This window comes from Ctenocephalides felis, unplaced genomic scaffold, assembly GCF_003426905.1.
Source record: "Ctenocephalides felis isolate EL2017-DRISC unplaced genomic scaffold, ASM342690v1 CF-g0.4_SCAFFOLD_01886, whole genome shotgun sequence".
Taxonomy (NCBI): domain Eukaryota; kingdom Metazoa; phylum Arthropoda; class Insecta; order Siphonaptera; family Pulicidae; genus Ctenocephalides; species Ctenocephalides felis.
Genome location: NW_020538040.1, coordinates 48036444 through 48057509, shown reverse-complemented (window position 1 = coordinate 48057509; position 21066 = coordinate 48036444). Strand labels below are relative to the sequence as shown.

At 28.6% G+C, this 21066-nt stretch overlaps 1 protein-coding gene across 1 annotated transcript in view; it reads left to right on the top strand.

Moving 5' to 3' along the window:
• The window catches only part of LOC113375025 (laminin subunit alpha-1), a 304542-nt gene that overhangs the window by 47389 nt on the left and 236087 nt on the right, over positions 1-21066 (top strand). The window contains 2 exon segments of the mRNA XM_026614979.1: positions 1512-1674; positions 3497-3674. Coding sequence (XP_026470764.1) covers positions 1512-1674; positions 3497-3674 — 341 coding nt within the window.

Here is a 21066-nt window from a genome sequence, read left to right as displayed (position 1 = left end):
ATTATAAAATATTTTTCAACCGAAAAACAATAAGATTGTCATTCAAAAGTGACAAATGAGTACAAGTCTTTGAGGTCCCCGACGTGAAAAGCGCGGCTCTCGCTTGAAAATATTTAATATCTTTCGACGTAACAAAGTCTCCAACAAAATATAAAAAAAATTTTGTTGCAGAGAAAAAAAGAAAAAATACATTTTTTTTGGATCGATTCAAGTTGGGGTCAGGCTGAGTAAAACCTTTGTAAATATTTAAGGATTGTTATTATTAAAAAAATTGCAAAAACAAAAAAAAAATTAAATCATTACAAAGTTGACTTCAATATGAGTGTAATAAAAAAAATAATAATACTGATCCGATCAGCACATCCGGATATAATTAATTTACCGCAGATGATGTTCATAGAAATTGAGCAAAAAATCCATATTTCAATCGTAAATATTTACGTAAAAAAATTTTTTTCAGCAAAATCCTGAAATACGTGTCAAATGATTTTATGTATAATATCTGTAAAGAAAATTTCAGACAATTCTAAAATGTGACATTTTATTTTTTCGAAAATCCGTACGATTTGTAATGACCCATGTATTGATGTCCCAAAGAGGACCAAACGATTTATTTGTAAACTGTCTTCTTAAAAAGTTGCTATGTACTGCTTACTTTTTACGTAATTTTGTCCGTACTATTTGGGCAAAATGGTCGAATATTATTAAATGTCTTGTCATAGTTTCTATTTAATTAAAAAACTATGTTGCTGGTAATCAATGAATCTAAGATAAAAAAAACGTTTTAGATTGATAATATAATTAAATAAATAAATATGATTTAGAGAAACAAAACAACGTGTCTTTTTTGTCTGTATTTTTTTAATAGTACAAATAATTATGAATTATCTCATTCAAAAATTTTTTATACTAAAATTTTTTGATGCCTTTTTATTATTTATGTTACTATTTGCAAACTACTAACATAAAAGTGTACCATACTGATATGAAAGTATTTTATAGAATCATGTTTTTGCCAATAATCTGCCCTTGTTGATGCATAAAGGTAATTAATAAGCTTTTAAAGGAGCTTTCTCAGGATGCTGCGTTTCTATTAACAAATTGTACAAATTGAACTAGACACAAACTATAATTACAATTACGAAAAGTTATCTATAATTGTCTAGTGAATATTAGCTATAATTATCCATACTCTATTGAAAGTGTATTGGAACAATTAAATTATTGGGGTACTTAGTATATAATCGAATTACTTAAAATTACGGGCAACATTTAAATTACTGTTAATGTTGGATTGCTGTCATATCATACAAACATTATATGACATTAAAGCAATAGACCAAGTTTGTAACAGATTTTTATAAGAAACCTTAATTTGCAAATTTACCTCAAATTATTATTATTAATATAGTTCATATCGATCCATCATACTTACATATACCTTTTTGTATCATATGTATCTCTTATTCTTGGCATTGACCGTTCGTCATATAATATTGTTTGTCTTTCAGGAACCCGCCTTCTTGGACTTGACCCGCTGGATGGCGGTTCGACGGGTTCAGCCGGACTCTGGCCAGGAGTATTCAATGTTGCAAAGAAAGCGACAATAACCAGCAATGCCACATGCGGCGACCTGGGCAAGGAGGAATATTGCAGGCTAGGAGAGCAGCATCGGTTAGTTATTTTTCTGTTTGAATACTAGCTATAATTTAATAATATGGAAAATATGATTTTTACTTAATCATTCCCAAACATAGTTCTGTTTCAGACTATTCAAATTTAAACACTATTTTTATATTGTTTTATTTATATAAATATATTCATATTTTATTACATTATTGGAGAAACTTTTAAATTAAGATTTATTTATGCAACGATGTGATCAAATGATGCATGAACAAATTTTATCAATAAGTTCAATATATTCAATATTCATTTCTATACTCAATATATAAATTCCTTTCTATTCCTTATAAACTAACAATAAGATATATAGCTTCTGGTATGATTGGATCGACCATTAAAAATTTTTGCCAATCAGAAATAGTAAAATAATTTTTATATGCAGGCGGAAGTTAGGCACTTGTTGTAACACTTCTGTTCTAAATTAATATATCTTCAGCTCCACTGATTATATTTCTATGAAATGAAGCTAGCTTTAACTATTCCTCTACCATATCAAGTAGCTCCATAATTATTGTTCATTATTGCACAATTAATTATTCTCTAGAAAAAGTGCGGCGTTAGAACTAACCTCATGTTTAACATCTTCCGGGGCAAGTAGTAACAACAAAAATAATAATACCTCTGATACTCGTATACTTAAAATACTCTAGTTTCCCTTCAGAGCGAATAAATCTTTAGGCTTTTACTAAAGAAATACTAAATATAACTATTTAAACAATATAGCAATCACAAAAATTATTAAACATTATCAAAGATTGATAAATTTGAAACAAACTAAGATATTTAAAACTTGAAATTAGCTGATAATAATAACGCAAACTTAAATTTTATTATAGTTCAATTTTATATTCAAAAATGACGCACCTGCACAATTCTGTTTACTGCATTGGCCTGTGTGACAGTAGAAATATTATGCAAGGCGGTTTACATGTCCAATTGAGATTGAAAAATATTTTAATATTGTTCAAGATCGCATTAAAAAACTCTGTTACTACTTACCCCTGTTATTTTGATCCTCTTGCGCCCCATGGTATAGTCATATTAATAAAAAAAAGTAAAAGAAAGAAGAAAAAACTATCAAATAGTATCTTACCGTCTTCAGTTTTTGTATAACAAACTTTAAAAATTCTTGTTAGAAAAATCCAAAATTCTAATTAGACACACCAATAAAGAGCAAAAATAAAATTCGAGCTTTAGCCCGAATGTGTAAAGGATTTACTTTAGGGTAAATAAAATGCACCCAAAGGGTGTATAAAAAGTAGGAAAGTAGATTATGAATTTTCCAAATGCATTGTATAGCATATATAAAACAATAAAAATTCTAACAATAAGCTAAGTTGTCATGGTAAATCCAATTTCACCGGGTATTATAAAAATTGATTTTATTTTTTATTTGATAAAATCAGTTTTACTATATTAATATATTTATATATATATTTATATATATATATATATATATATATATATATATATATATATATATATAATAGACTTAAGAACTGATTCATATGAAATATTTTTGATACGTATATATACATATAAATGATATACATTATCTAATAATTTGTTTGTTTAAAAATGTTTGTAAACTTGCTACATTGAAATTATATTGTTTGTACTTTTACAATGTAATTCCGCGGCGACTTTATCAATAGCGATCTTGCTCCAACCCGTATTTTTTGTATTCTAAGATTTGTAGAAACATATTTTCTAAATAATAAAACTCGTAGATATTTCTGATTATTATTTTAAGATTTTATATATAAATCTATAATATTATAATTTATTCAGCTATATTTCTTTTCCTAAGATCGCGACCGAAAGCAAGGGCGCCCGCATGTGGTATTTGTGATCCGTCGAGTACGGATCCTGATAAGCATCACCCGCCTTCGAGGGTCCTGGATGGCACGGCCAGGTGGTGGCAGAGTCCTTCGTTACGTTATGGTGACAAATATCATAGGGTGACGCTGACTCTGGATCTTGGACAGGTTAGTTAAATAAATTGTGGTTTTGTCATATAAATCATCGTATATTATTTTTCGCTACAGAGATATGTTAAAGATTTAACGTTAACAGTAGAAGATAGGTCTGAAAAAGTGTCATTTGTATATAATATATACAATATTGATAAAACAATTCTCTGAATCTTGTACCTTTTAATATTAACTATTATATTTAATAGTCTGCACTCCAACCAAAGTTTCTTGGTTCTTTCTGAATAAATACTTATTTTTGAAATATATCAAATTTTTATTGTAATTCCTTTATTTATGATCAAAATAAAAAAATGCAATGCTATTCTCAAAAAAATGATACACCTGTCGCTAAGTTATGACTACTACTCTCATAAAACTTCTGGTTTTTATTAGCAGAAAATTAAATCAGGTACAATTTGATACCATCATAATCATTGAATTGAAAACGTAATCAGAAGGTTTAAGGCCAGGTTCTCCAATAAATTTTGCCGAGTGGCCCAAAATATATGATCTCAATGATGGAATAAATCACCGTTTCGATCCGACAATTTAGGCCGCTTCTCTTCAACTCAACTGCGTTATTTAATTTTGTTAGTTGTTTAATGGAGACATCAGAATTGATCGTTCGGTTCGGTGGTAAGAGTAATAGTAGACAATTGTTTTGTCATCAACTTCAACTGCATGATCAGAGAGTTCATCATCTTTGAATGAACCAGAACTAAATTTGTCAAACCAATTTTAAGTCGTTTTAACGTAAAGAAATAAAATAAAGTTATAATAAGGTAAAAATAATGAGAAACCAATGCATATTTAAGAAAAGATGGTAAAATGAATTCAATACCTTAATAATTATTTTACTGTTTCATCGTAATGATTATTACTTGTACTAAGTTTGAAAAGAAAAAACTACATATTTGAGTTATTAATATATTGGATATTTAATCAACGTTCTTTGTGTGGTGTAATTCATTATCAAAATTCTATCATAAATTTATCAAATTAAAATCTCTCAAATAACTCATTATTATATTAAAACAATTTATATCAAAATCTATCTAACACTGTAGAATTTTTGTTAAAATAGTTTTTTCTTCTAAATTTAGAGTATAATTTTTTTTAAATTAGGATTTGGCAAAACATAAGCTTCTGTGATGATTATCATTTGTGTTGCTTTGGAACATATTTTGCAACTCAATGGTTGTCTTTTAAGGGTTGTTCTTACTTTGGAACATATTTTGATACTTATGATAAGAAACATAAGTTCATCAAAATGAATTACCACTATATATAGTATTAAATCATTCGACAATTTGTTAAATTGTGTCACGTAATTACTTTTTCCACAAAAATATGAGCTTAATACGCAAATGTGTCTTTTAATTTCAAATATAGAAGTTCAAACACTTATTCAATTAATACAAAGTCTTAATTGGTACTTAACAGTAAACTAATTGTGGATGTTCATAACAATGTAAGAACAAAAGCGAGAGGATAATGATGATTGTGCGTTCTGTCAAGATAACAGTCGAAGAAGAGGCGTGCGGTAAGCTTTGCAACATTGTTCGTTATACAAAAGATCATTATCGTTCTGACTTTTATTAAAATCGCAAAGCATATTTTTGATGGAAATCTTCAAAAACGCTTCCTGAAATTTGATTCTTTTAACTTATGGAACTTCAATTATTTTGAGCAAACCAGTACTTTCGCGAAAGTTGTGTTATTGTCAACGTAATAAAAGATACTTTTTATCGCTCTTTAATATGATTTATTAACTTTACGTAGGGTAAGCCATAGTAATCGAAAAAAATCGAAAATGAAAATTTTGCATATCATCACGTTTGAATAAGGTGACCATTTTTTTTTTAAGTCAAATCCGGGACGGCAATTTTCAGTTATGCTAATCCGGGGGGGGGGAGGTATGTTAGTCGTTTATATAACAAATGCTATTCAAGGATACAATAAAAAAACTGTTTTTTTAAATAAATCTTTTTTATCATAATTGCGAACTTTATGTAAGAGCTTTTTACTTCGACTATTATGTGCAATACTTCTTTATCTATGATATTATCTTATATTTTTCGATCTATATGTTCTATTCAATTTTCTTCATAATTATTTTGAAAAAAATTGCATCTGATAGTTTGTTTTCTTAATTTTTGTTAATTTAACTACATATTAATTTTCGAAAAAGCGGGACATCCGGGATAAAAAATTAAAATCCGGGACAAATATTGCTTTAAGAAAAACCCGGGACACAAGGTGGAAATCCGGGACTGTCCCGGCCAATCCGGGAGGTATGGTCACTTTAGGTTTGAAGGTCTTCTGAACATTCTGCCATACCTTACAATTTGAAAAATTGGATGTATGTGTGTGTGGATACAATTTTTTGTCCATATTTTCGGAAGCACAGGTCAACCGGTTTGAATTACTTATCATGCATTCGATTCCTTGATAGGAAGACGTGCTGAATAGTTTTCGCAAAGGTTGGTCCGGTCGTTTCGGAGATACGGAGCAAAAAGTTTAGAAAATCGCAATGAAGTTTTTGATAGAACGTACAATCCGATTTAAATGATTTAAAATACATTTTATTTGTATTGTCGTGATAAAGAATTGATTAAATTTTTGCGAAGACAGGTTCAGCGGTTTCAGACATACAGAAAAAGTGCAATTTGGCGATCAAAAATTATTAGACAAATGCGCATGAAATTAACAGATATTTTAATAACGAGTACTAATTTTATTTCAATTTTTATGCGTTCTCTTCTCAATGTTTATAATGTTTAAAGTTAAACTTATTTATTTATTTATATCTTTCAAGATAGTACGGATCCTGATAAGCATCACAATTTCAAGATCTTCAAAAATCTATTTTTTCAAAAAATTTCAACATTTTCAAAAAAATCTTAAAAAACTTTCAAAAAAGTGGATTTTTTAAATTTTTTCAGGGATATTAAAATGATTGAAATGTTTTTAAAATTCGAAAAAAATCTAAATTCTCAACAATCTATTTTTTCTTTCTAGTTTCAGCTATTTGCCTTAAATTTTTATTTGATCAAAGCTTATTATAAATATGGATTGAAATTGTTGCAACAAGAGTGCCAAATTTTCTATTTTGTTACATATAAATTTCCATGCAGTGAAGTTTCGTTTGCACTTTCTTCAACTGTCTTTCATTTGTGCTTTATATACCAATTGGTTAAATCACATACATATGTTCAAAAATAAATTCCATTTCACCATATTTTTCCACAACACTAAATGACATTGGCTCTCGGCCAGACACAAATGAGTTCTGAGGGAGGAAGAAAGATCCCAATCAAGTTAGTTATCTGTTCTAAGAGATCCATAAACATCGCATTTAATTCACTTATTCATCCGACACTTCTTCAAAAACTACTTTCATTTCGTTTACACTTGAGTTGCTCATAACGAGAGTTTACTTTGTAAGATGTATAAAAGCTTTGCTTTTGCAAATGCTGTGACATACTAATAAAATTTAATTAAGATATTAAATGCTATTTTTATATATACATACTTTATCCTGATGAATATCTTAGAGGCTTTTGTGTAAAAATACAATGAGCTTTGGCAAAATCTATTCTCTAAGCTGTTTTATTTTCTGCATTCAATTCAAAGATTCCGATTGATAGGAAGATGTGCTGATTAGTTTTTGGCAAATGCAGGTCCAGCAATTACGGAGATAAAGAGCAAAGAGTGCAGAAAATAGAAATCGAATTTTTGAGAGAACTAAGCGTCCGATTTAAGTGATTCAAAAAACTTTCTGCTTGTCTTAACAAAATAATTGATTTGTATATCGAAAATAATTCAGATTTTATTTTTAATTCTGACTATAGTTCTAATATACTTCAAACAAATAATTTCAACTTTGCAATTCAGTTTATATAATGCTTATAAATATTAGACAATGTTACAATATTTATAAAAATCTATTTGAAAACATTCAATATTCCTCGAACATTTCGTTGCGGTACGGGAAGTTCCAACAATTTGCCTTAAGGCACGATGCCATACACCCCACTAGTTTAATAATTATGCGATTAGTAAATAGAGATTCGCAAGATTTGTTAGTTTTATTTGTAAGATTGCTCTCAATTCAATACAAATGTTTCTCATTTTGATGACATTATATATCATAATCATATATTTCATTCAATTTATTTGATTATTCAACAAAAAGATTTAAAAAAGCCATAGACTTCCATATAAAATTCGAAGCCCAAGGCCTTTATCACTGTATTCTAAAAAGATTCTGGTTATTTTCAATTTTATTCTCAAACAAAGTGAACTACTATACTACTAAATTTTTCAACTATAGGTCGAATGATACATTAGGATAAATGAAATGTTTCAACTTAATTATTAATTTACAAGACAAAATTAGAGGTACATATATTTAAGAAAAAACAAGTAAAAAACATTATATGAACTTTCATTACAGTCTTTCCAATATGCAATTATAAACTAGTTGTAAGTTGCATTTTGCCTTAGGGCAAGTTGCATGAACCGCTGGATCTGTGGTAATAGACTCAATAAATAAGAAAACAGGTTTTAAAATTTTAAAGATAAAAAATACAAATTCCTTTATTCCAAATTTTTGTGAACCTTCATATTTTAACTATTTTTTGTAGGCACATAATATTAAAGATTTTCGTTATGAAAATGATCTCTATCATCATGCAAAGTTTTATCAAATCATAAAAAATCGGCCAATCTTTGCTAAAAACTATTCAAAATCAGCATGATTTCGAACTAATAAATTTCTAACTTTAATTTTTGAAAAATGGGTTCAGATTTTTTGCAAAAACGGTCACGAAAAATTTTGTACTCTTTTTGCCAATTTTAAACAAAACGGTTCGGTCGATTGTCTCGCGTTTACTTATCGATTTTTGTCGAACTTATTAATGCGTTTATTTATCGATTTTAGACGAATTGATTTTAAATATTTTATTTGTTGCCGTTGTTTTGGAGTAAATGTGGTCCAAAGGTCAAAAATCTATAACGTGAAGCGTCGAAAAGAAAAATTAGCAAGTTGGTTTTTCTAAAGATTTTCTAGTACAAATAATTTTTCCTCCAATTTATTGTTTGGTAACTCGTACATTCACATTGCACCTTCTTGGTCAGATCGAAGGACGCCAGAATGTCGCCTCAAATATCCGCATTCGCATGGAACGAAATCTAGTGTTAGCTTTCTTTGATAACGAAATTCATAAAATCAACCTCCCATCTAATACCACGTGGGTTGTCGTTGCATTCAGTGATTCATGACAAGATTTCCTGCATACGATACATTGTTCTCAATTCGTTTTATTGTTAAGAAAGTTCTTCGGGTGATAATCTCACATGTCACATAAATCCTTCCAGCGCGCCATTCAAACATCCGCGATTATTGCTTTACCTGTTGTACTGGCAAACAAATAAAACATGATTAACCCTTCACTATGTCATTTTACGCGTCTGCAAACTTAAGATTCAATTCGATTTTGTTGCTCTCAGAACTCAGATGCCGAGTTGCATTTAATATATGCAAATAATGTGTCAGAGAGGTGAGAGGGAAACAACCATACGACAAATAGTTATCCAGCGAATAGTTCTTGTAATATTGGTATTGTCATAAAAATAGAAAATTGTTACTAATAAATAATAAAATACATCTTTGTTAGTATATTATAAATACAAAGATCATACTAAAAGATTAGAATATATAGAGGGTATTTAAAATTGCTTTGCCTTTCAGAATTATTATTTTTAATTGTAAATAATGAGATTTTATTATAAAAATAATTTAACATAAATATTTTAACTTTCCTTAAAATAATTATAGTGCTATAATTTTGCTAGCATTTTTGATTCGCTAATATTATCGTTGATATAAAAAGTGAAGACAAATCTTGCTTTAGACGACTTTTTCTGCAAAAAGCTGCACCAATTTTATTGGTATATATTTATATATTTTTATTGATTATTACACAATAATCAATGAAAATCGTTGTTTCAATTTGCCTAATCAAAAGTCTTCATACAATTGTTTTGTCTTAAAAAAAAAATTGTTTGAAACCATGCTTACAATCAATTTGTAATTTGTTTGCAATTTGTGTTTGTTACGTAATTACTGTTACAAAAACGTTGTTTTCAAAATTTCCAAAACACTCGATAATTTATTAACCGGTCTTATATAAAAATCAGCCGAGTCGTTCTTAATTAGCCTTTAAAATAATACCTAATATCTGTTTCCTCACAAAATTCTAAACAATTAAAAAAATTCAAATTTTTTTTGAAGGATAACAGTTGATTAATTTGTTTTTTTTTAAACAGCTAGTTAAACTGCTTCTTTGTAATTGTTGAAAATTGCTTTAGAAGATTTAAATTTTTATTTTTGAACGATGATGATTTAGACGTCGAAATCATCCCTAAGCAAAATTCGATTTGGACTTTGTTAGTTATATACAAATATATATTATATGCATATAATAAATTAGTGTATTGATATTTCAAAATTAACAAAATTATTATCATTAGCAATCATTGTAAGAACAACACCTCAGCAACGCATTTGAAGACGAACTTATAAGGAGATTGATCTATGTTTCATTTTTCATTTTTGAATGTCATTTGGATGTTTAAGATGTAAAATGTAATAATACCACATAATATGAAATTGCAACTTGCATCATAAAATATGGAATTGCATATTTGCAACTTTTTCCTACGCAATTTAGCGTTGTCTTATAAAATATAATTTTATAAAAAATAATATTTATTCACAACATATTGGTTATAAGTATTGTTTTGAGATCGAAAGTTGTCGATGGTAAGTAATAATAATATTGTATAATAAATGTGGTTTATCCCGTAACCGCAGAATGCAAAAGTGAATTCAACCCATTTATTTATGAATGCACAACGAAATATATATGTTGTACATTTTAAGTGTTAATTTATATTATGTTAGCATTCACAAAATGATGTATTGATACCAGCATTCATATTCAACATTCAAGTAGAGATATATATTTGCGTTAATTATCTTAACAAATCGAATTAATTTATTTTACGGGAATTATTATTGGAGTAATTTTTTATAGTTCCAAGACCCATTTGTTTTATCTGAAAGATTCGCTTTGATTTGAATTCAATGTATTGGTATAAATGGTTTTAATTATTTATGCTTTCTCATTTAAAACTAAAATTGTCTCACCTATCGTATCAATAAATGCGGTGAAAATAAATTATATTCGTATTTGAGCAAAATGTTCACATTACCAAAATTTTCTCAAACTTTATCCCTTACGTCACTATTGGATTCAATTAAACTTAGAAGTCATGTGTTTCCATATGCGTTTCAATAACGAATATTTATTATAATATTCGACAACGAATATTAAAATTGATTATTTTAAATTAACAATATATGATAGGCAATTGAACATCACAATTATCTAAAACAATACTAGTAAATGCAATATGTATATGCTTTATGAAAAACATTATTAATGTTTATTTAATAGAGTATATGACATAATGGAATTTGATGTACGTAATGATGTATATAATGATTGAATTTAATAGAGAATAGAGTATGAAATTATTGTGAAAAATTAATATTTCCTCAAAGGCTCATTACTAAAAAGAATTAGGGGCTATTTTCTAATCATTTTGAAGGAAATGAGAGCCATTTCCAAGCTAATATTACTCGCGTGACTAATAATAAGAATTTCCGTTTAGAAACACATTATTGTTGAAGTTTTCTTTATTTATTAGTTATTTTTCAATATTGTATAGGTAGCCACTTTTACAATATCTTAAATAGTAATGAACGTATGGTAATCTTCATATTTATTGATACAAGTAAAATCGTGCGAGCATGTAGCACATAAAGATGTATTTTATTTATCACTAGAAACTACATTTCAGATATTGTAATGGTTATTATATTTGACTAACACCGTGATTTAATACTTTAATGTTTGAATGAATACACAGTTATTTCATCATACGTGTGAGCATGTATGTAATTTATTTTATTAACATTTTTAGATTTTAACGGTTTTGTATGCAAGTTTCTAATTGCACATGTCTGTATATGGATTTTAATTACATAATATTTTTTACCTATTCAATAGTTTCACTGTCTGTGTTTGCTACATTGTCATAGATTTACAATTATTTGTTCTGAAGATTATTGTGTGTTTGAGTTTGTTTGCAAAAAAAACTATTACAAAGTAATAAATATTTAATTGAATTTATTAACTTCCCGTAGGGTAAGTTATAGTAATCGCAAAAAAATCGCATCGCAAAAAATCGAAAATGAAATTTTTTATTATCTTTACGTTTCAAAGGTTTCTGAACATTTTGGCATACCTTGAAAAAATGGATGTATGTTGTGTGTGTGGTGTGGTGTGTGTTTTGTGTGTATGTGTGTGTTATGTGTGTGTGTATGTTGTGTGTGTATCTATGTATGTGTGGTACATGTATGTGCGGATACAATTTTTCGTCGACGATTTCGGGAACACGGATCAACCGATTTGAATAATTCAAAAAACATTCGATTCGTATTGATAAGGAACGTGCTGATTAGTTTTTGGCGAAGCAGTCTAATAGGCCGTTCCGAAGATACGGGGCAAAAAGTGCCGAAAACGGTAACTCAGTTTTTAAGAGAACGGAGCGTTCCTATTTGATAATTCAAAAAACGTTTCACTTGTATTGACAAGATGAAGAATCGATAAAATTTTCATGAAGGTAGGTCTAGCGGTTTCGGAGATATGGAGGAAAAAGTAAAAATGAGCCATTTGGCGGTCAAAAATGATCATTAGACATATGCACATCAAATTATCAGATATTTTATAGAGATTTTAACAATAAGTATACATTTTGTTAACATTCCTATGGTTTCCGTACCAATGCTTATGCGTTAGACAGCGACGCGGCACTTACGCGCTTTATATTTTGTCCCTATGCAGTTAAAACAGTACTTTGCTTTGAAAAAAGTTCAGATCTTCCACAATATGTTAAAATAAAGAAAATTTTTTTTTCAAAAAAAAAAAAAAACAAAAAAAAAATTAAAAAAAAATTTTTTTTTAAAAAATTTTTTTTCACAAAAAAAGTCATTTTTTTGGCCAATTTATAGTTTCTCAAAAATCTTATTTTTTTCAAGTAATTTTTTTTTCAAAAATGTTAATCGTTTTTAAAAAAATTAATTTTTGGTACGGGAAGTTCCAGCAATTTGCCTTAAGCCACGATGCCTTAATTGCCTTAAGACAGAATTCCACTTACAGCTAGTTTTAAATCTTTAATTGCAGATTAATTTATATCGTGAAAATATTATCTATAATAATAATCATGTTGTTCGAGTGAGCATTGATCGACTCATTAAGTCTGTTTGTCCGATATTAACAGACAAAATAGTAACATATCTGTATGACAATGATAAGTGTGGAAGCTTCAGGGCACAGGCAATGATGGTTCCAAAATAGCATTTCTAGTTATGATTTGGAAGCTTTTCTAAATTTGAACATACGTGTTTTTTATACATTATATTTTCAACTTCCCGTAGGGTAATTTATAGCAATCGCAAAAAATTAGAATAAAATGGAAGTATGTGTGTATACAATACAATATGTATGTATGTGCGGATACAATTTTTTCGACTATTTTGAGAGCACAGATCGACAAGTTTTTTTTTAAATTTCTGACAAAACAAAAAATCGTAAATTAAAAAAAAAATCAACGTTTTTAAAATTTTCATTTTTTAAAAAAATGTCTATTTTTTAAAACATTTCAAAGTTCTAACTGCTCCAGTTTTAAAATTATTTTAAAGCTTTTAAAAAAATAATTACGGTACGGGAAGATTCAGCAATTCTTCTTATGGCACGACGTTTAATAATCTGATAACGTTGGATATATATATATTTTTTGCAATGTAATTTTATGTACATAAAGTCTCCACTGATTAAAATTAGAACTTCCTATATGGTTTTTATTGCACATCAGAAGGAGAAAATATGTGAGTCTAATATTTTATGACTTGGGATGGATGTAATTATAAATAAAAGGCATATGCATTTGAAAATTATATGCAAAATCTAGTCAAGTCTGTTTTCACGTATTTTCAGAAATTGACTAAATAAAATTTTTTACTCGAATATCGTGGACGTTGTTTTATGAATGAATCAGCATCAGAAACGTGTTAGCTCTCTCTGACTCTCACTTATATATCGTTAGCAGCATTTAATTTTTTCGTAGTCTTAATAGATTCGTTACCTTTTTTATTTGATTATCTAATTACGACTATTCCACTGTACTTGAAAAGTATTAATTAATCACATTATGATTCAATTATATATATTTTTGAATTATATTAATTTTCATTTTATAAATAATTTAAAGTTAACAATTTTACATAACTTACTTATTATTTCTACATTAAAGTTACATATATTTTTATTTAATAAAATACTAGAAATTTATACATTGCGTTCAAATGATCTTGATATAAAGATGCTTCAAGCGAGAAAGTGCTAATGCAATAAAATGATGAATGTAGTAAATATCTGGAAATTGTTTTTTATTGTAAGTATAAATTTTAATAAACAATCGTTTGGTGTAAAATGAAAAATAAAAGTTCATTTTGGTCCTTTATAAAAATCGTAATAGAGTCATAATACAATATAAAATATGAGAACAGTGTTTCCGAATATGTAATCATTAATAGTCATAAATAGTAGTCTGCCCGAAGGCAGGTCCATGGTAAATGAGCACCTCAAAATCAATTTCTTTTTCTACCTTGTTTCTCATTCCCATTACCGTTTTATTACCATTATTATTTAATGACCAATATTACTTTATATTCGTTTTTAAAAAAAAATTACAAACTTCTGCTTTTATGCATCCTCTCCTGTGCTTCGGCTTTCAGTTTTCTGCTTTCCTCTTCTCGCGTAAGTCGTCAACCATCTGCATTCTTCTTCTTCCCGTCTTTCAGCCCTTCTATTTTACCTGTAATCAATATGTTTTTTTTATTATTTTTGAACAGAAATCAGATTTTAATAATCCTATAAGCGTTTGTGCTGATTTTGGACTTAATAGTAGTCTGTTTGACAGATTGCAACCCATCAGTTGTCATCTATGTAATGATATATATTATTACAATTTCTGATAATAGGGCGAGTATTTTTTATACTAGCCCGGCTGAGGGCTATTTTCACTTGGAAACAATTACTATCTATATTTCCAAGTGTAAATCATTGTCACTGCTGCCTGACACAGGCTGCTCGAGTGGGTATCGAACCCGGACCTCTTAACAAGTCCCGTCCGCTCTCAACCGCTTACCTACGGATGAGCCCAATTAATATGTAGGGCGAATATTTTTGCGCAGTTTTTTTTTTTTCTTACTTGTGTTATTTCATATATTTAAATTTATATACACGTATACAAAACTTTGGCTACAATTTTTGGTATTATAGTGTTTGCCGGCAAGTTTAAATTATATATCAAGTAGTAGGGTTTGCTTAGGTAGGTACTACACTCACCTAATGCATTTTTTGTCATTTTTTTATTGCAGCTTAAGGCAATGTTAACAATTAATGTCTTATTTCTTATTTTTTTTATATAATCATCATATTTTTTAATTTTGTTACTTCAGGTTTGTTGTAGCAGATGATGCATGACCAAATTATAGTAAAATTATCAAAATCTTTATTTTTCGTTTTTCTTTATATTATATCAGAAATCGATGAAGTTTTTCTACAGCATTCTTTGACACCCTTAATTACTAATAAAGTGTGAATAATTTAATTTCTTTCTTAATTCCATCATTGCAGTAGCGTCAACAGTTCTATTATGTAGAGAGAGCAATAGTTGGTACCGGCAATCGCAAAGAGGATGCATCCTATACTGCGAGACATTTCGAAAGACACGTCTGCCTGGTTATTTTAGGACCACGAGACGCATTTAAAGTCTCATAGTGACAGAACCGCATTTACAATCAGACATACAGTCTGTGCTCACTGCATAAGTTCAAAGTGAACATTAGATTTATCATATTTGATAAATGATATAATTGAAATTGATGGCATATACCGAAATAGAGAAATTTTCTCGACAATTGTAAGATACTTTATTGAAAAAAACAGGTCGAACGTAATTGTGACCATATCTGTCTTGTCTTAGGATGAAATATTCTAAATCAAAAGGTCTTCAACCTAGTACAAGAATGTTTACGATATCTTTCACGGTTCCCGTGATAATCGCCAAAACTTTTCAAGTAAGAGTCATGATATAAACGAAATATACATATTTAAAATATTTATCTGCCGGTGCAAAATTTTTTATGATAACTCTAACCATTCGCGAGATATTCGCTAAAAACTATCTGCTACTTTTCGCATATATTTAAAATGCGTTTATCTCGAAAACTATTTGAACTGCGATCAAAATATTTCAATAGCATTTTTTTAAGGTCATAAGGAACCAACGTTGTGAATATGATCAAAATAGGCGAAATTTTTCGTCGAAAATCATTTTTCCACAAATTTGATTTTCGAAAAAAATAAGTGTTTTTTTCGATTTATTCGGACTATATCTAGTCTGTTTTGTAAATGTGCAATAAGGATTATGCACAAACACGTATACTTCTTCAAAACTAAAGCTTTTGTCTATTATATACCTCCAGTTGATTGAAATATCAATAGAAAAGAAAAGCCAATTTCTGAATTCTGTAATATCAACATTTTTTTTCCTGTTAATCATAAATGATATCATTAAGTTTTTCTCAATATTTCATTGAAAAATTATTTCTGACAAATATCAATATGAAATATCTTGTAAGTAATTTTTGAAAAATTACGGCATTTGTTTATTATGAACTCGTAGATTAATATATCTCAATATACTATTGAATAGCAATCAAATAATGAAGCGAAAACGCAACGTAATTTTTTTTATGGAAATTCATGTATAAGAGAAACCCATTCCTGTGGTTTAATATTAATATAGTCTATATGTATGCACCACGTATTACATAATTTATCATTTATTTATTTGTTCATTTATATATACTACACATATATCTTTTTGTTTTTCAATTTTGAAATTTATAAATATTAACATTTCTTCTTCTCTGTCCTGATGAGACCACCTTATGAAGGGTTCAACTATCTCAAAAATATTTATGCGCAAGGTCACTTAATGTGTTACATTTTATTTTATAAATATTGAACATTCCAACTTTTTATGTATTTCCCAAAAACGCCAAATTATGTAAACATCTACAACAAATTCTACACTAATGCTGTTCGAAGTGTCACTAAGTGATTTCGTCCTTCTGTCCATTGTGTAATTTTTAGTCTAATATTTTAGAGGAGACTAGGAGTGATTGAACATATTCCTATTTAAATATGTGTTTCGAGCCTTTAGGCTGAAGTCAAAAAGTGCATATAGATCTCATGTGGGATGTACTAATATTTACTATACCAAGTAGGTACTAATAAATTATTATCTCTTTATATTTTTGTAATTTTGAAAAAAAAAATAGTAGTATGACTACTGTCAATAATAATAATTTATTAGTAGTCAACTTTATCATTTTGAAACAAGATATCCATTTGCAGAAAATAATTACTTTTATTTTTAACACTGACCCATAATTTCAACATTGCGACTAATTATTCATCGACATATTCCATATTAAATCTGCAAATTATAAGGTTTTGAGTGTGAACTTCTGATAGTAATGATACAATACCAATTAATACATTTCATTATTTAATTTTTTCTTAGAAATTTATATTTATTAGAAAATGACATGACACTAATGGATCACCAGTTTTTCAGTTGGTGTGCAAATCGGTTTCTTTTCCAAATATGACTTTGTATATGTAGAGAATTCTAAAGATCTTTGCATATTTAAACGTGATAATAATAAAAAAAATCATTCATTGTATAAGAATATTGCACATACATTTTTAATTTTTGAACTTAAATTTTATTTTTAATATAATATAGCATAATTTTAAAAACATAAAATTCTATTCAAAGACAGTGATCAACGGGCAGACCGAAAGTAATAAGTTTTTGTTTGAAATTTGTGTACAGGCTTTGGAAAAATAGAACACGGTGTTGGATAAGAAGTGAAATGTGAAAATCAATTCTACTTCCACTTTACTCTATCTCAAATTTATTGCTTGCAAAAAATATAAAAATTAAAAACTTTAAATTACAATTACACAAATTACAATTACACAAATTACAATTTGTTATAGAACTTATTAATTATTATTTCCTTTTCAAAATTTTCATAAATATCGATTTTTTAAAACATTTACCACTCCTTACTTTACTAATCCTTAGAAAATATTAAGAAAAGGCTTATAAAATTGTTATGTTAATGACAATAATCATTTTTATTTTATCTGTATTGACTTAGAAAAGTGCATTATAAATTACAATGGCAATGAAAAAAAATGAAGTGTTCGGAATAATAAATGAAGTGTATAGGATTACATAGAGCAATATAGAGCTTTCCCATGAAGCATGTTAGTGGTCAAGTTACAGGTCCTATACCTACATAGGACAGCCTGATGTCAAGCAGTAGTGACATCAATTTTCAGTTCAAAATATAAATGGCAAATAAGTTTCCAAGTAATTTCACTAATTATTATCGATACAATAAACAAAACGAGATCATTATAATTTTCTCCAGCCTCCCTTTCATGTTTATCCAGCACTTTTGACAAAAAGTTTGAACAAGCCTCGAATAAATACGACTATCGAGAGTGCTTCTTGGTTCGTGGTTATCCCTCTGCCAGTGTCCGGTGTTATTTGTTAAGTATTAAGAGCAGCGTGTTTACACAGTATTTTCGGTGATAATGCGAGAGACGCCTTCTCATCGCGCCGTTTCGAGTGTTTGTCGAAGCCGTCGAGTGCGTTGATTTCGGGCACATAGGTGCTCCGGTACAGGTACAGCGGTCGCCAACAGATAGTTCAATTTTTCAATCATAATAAGGAAACTTCTTTGGGAAATTTTGGAACGATTCAACTTATGATAATAAAATGAATTTTAATCGCAATGGGTATTGAAGCGTAATATTGGATAATGCATAGGAAAAATATTTTACTTCTATACTGTGCTTTAGAAAATATTTTGACAAGTTTTTTACAGACACGGTGTAAACCTTGAAACGGATCATATTATAGAAACGGGCAATGTCATATTAACTGACCATGTATTATGTCCCAAAATTTATGGAACGATTCTGCCGCATAACAGACTAATTTTAATGGTAAGGCTATGTTATGAAGAACTTTCTATACTACATTTGACAAAAGCCATGTGGTTGCTGTGCAGTCAGGGTTGTTAGATGAAAAACCTAACATAGAAACTGCAAAAATGTCAAACGATTTTAGGTTACAGGGTCATTCTGACTCAGCTTCATAACATACAAGTGACGTTGCAGTTTTTGTATAAAACGTCGGAATGCACAGCAAAGCAAATACATGACGTTTTGACAGTATTCAGTATGATTCAGTAGCATAATGTATGGAAGTTGAGGCGTAATATGGCCTTGCCATAACATTGGTTTGTTGTGCGGCAGAATCGTTAATGTATATTCCTCAAGCTATGGAATTTTTATAAACAAAATTTTGTATGAATTGGTATATTTTTTTTTAACTCCAGTAGAGTATTAACTTTCCGTAGGGTGAGTTATTGTAATCGTCCAAAAATCAATAATGTAAATGTTTGCACGTCTTTATTTTTCACAACATTTTGGCATACCTTATTATAAAAAATGGATGTGTATGTGTATGTGTGGATACAAATTTTCGACGACAATTTCGGGTGTACGGACCAACCGATTTGAATGGTTCAAAAAGCAATCGATTCCATTGATAGGGAGACGTGCTGAATAGTTTTTGGCAAAGGCATGCCAAGCAGCTTTGGAGATATGTAGCAAAAAACGCAAATATTACAGTTTTTAAGAGAACGGTCAACAGAAGAGAATAAGTTAAAAATACGTTTTGCTTGCGTTTACAGTGTAAAGAAATGATTAGTTTTTGGAGAAGGAAAATAAATATTTCAAACTTTCAAATGATTCGAATTTTAATTTTAATTGTGGTTGAAAAGATTTAAAATTCTTCGGCTATTTCATTGCGGTACGGAAAGTTCCAGCAATTTTCTTTAAGACACGGTGCCATGCACCACTAGCTTTTTATTTTATAACAGCTTCAAAGCTTAACAGTCCTATGAGTCCTATGAGATGTTGTACTCAGACTTCTTTTTACGCTGGATTTAGATGACAATCTAACGGTCGATATATCTACATTTTATGCATATTTACAATATCTACAAATTTATTCAATTAGTTATTCAATTAGATACAGAAATTTCCAGGAATTTTTCTATTTACAAGAAGAACCTCAGGATTACTTTTCTGGGATTTTGACAAAACTTCGCATGTTGATAGAGTTGATAGTCGAACCGAACTTCTTAAAATATTATAGGACTATGGGAAGTTGTTTAATTATAAACATTAATTGAAATTTTGAAAAATAGACTCGCGTGTACAGGGTTTTGTATCAATATGTCTCGGTATCTCCATCGGTTGCTACTACTTTTTGCGATCGGATTCATAGAAATGAGAGTTACTTTATTTTTTTTTTATTTTTTTATTTATTTATATGTTTGAACAGTTATTATTTTTATCATTTATTGCGAAGATATTCATAATTATTAACTCACTGCATATATTTTGCTAATTGTTATATTTGAACTTGTTATATTCAGAAACATATTCTGGATTTCAATACAACATCGTGATATTGTACTAACTACTTTAAATTTATAATAATTTTCTGAATATTAAATATTGATTAGTTATTCTACATCTTTCAATTATACTGTAACGAAATATTTCTATGGTACTTCTTGAAAATGTTTTGATTTCTTTTTCAATAGTACGCTTAACACAGGTTAACAATCGCGGCTTCTCACCAAGAAATCTCAAGAATTCCGACTAATGTCGCCGCCGGGCTATGAATGATGGACAGTGGATCGTCTTTTGATAACCCATGTGTTTTATAACTACTTGTAACATCGATTATATTAGCATTATATTTTATGATTTATTAATGGGGTACTGTGTTGTCGAAACTAAATTCTTTATTTTATTTGAATAAAAACAATTTTTTAGTGAGAAAGTAAATTAATGTAATATTTTTATACGACAATTTATTATTCCACACACCTAAACATTCTTTTATAGCTTTTATCCGTGGTCACCTCGTAACTATTCTCAGATATTACCTGTGACCCACAAATAAGACAAGATAAAAGTTAATTGTATATGTATGTACGTGTATTTATATATATATATATATATATATATATATATAT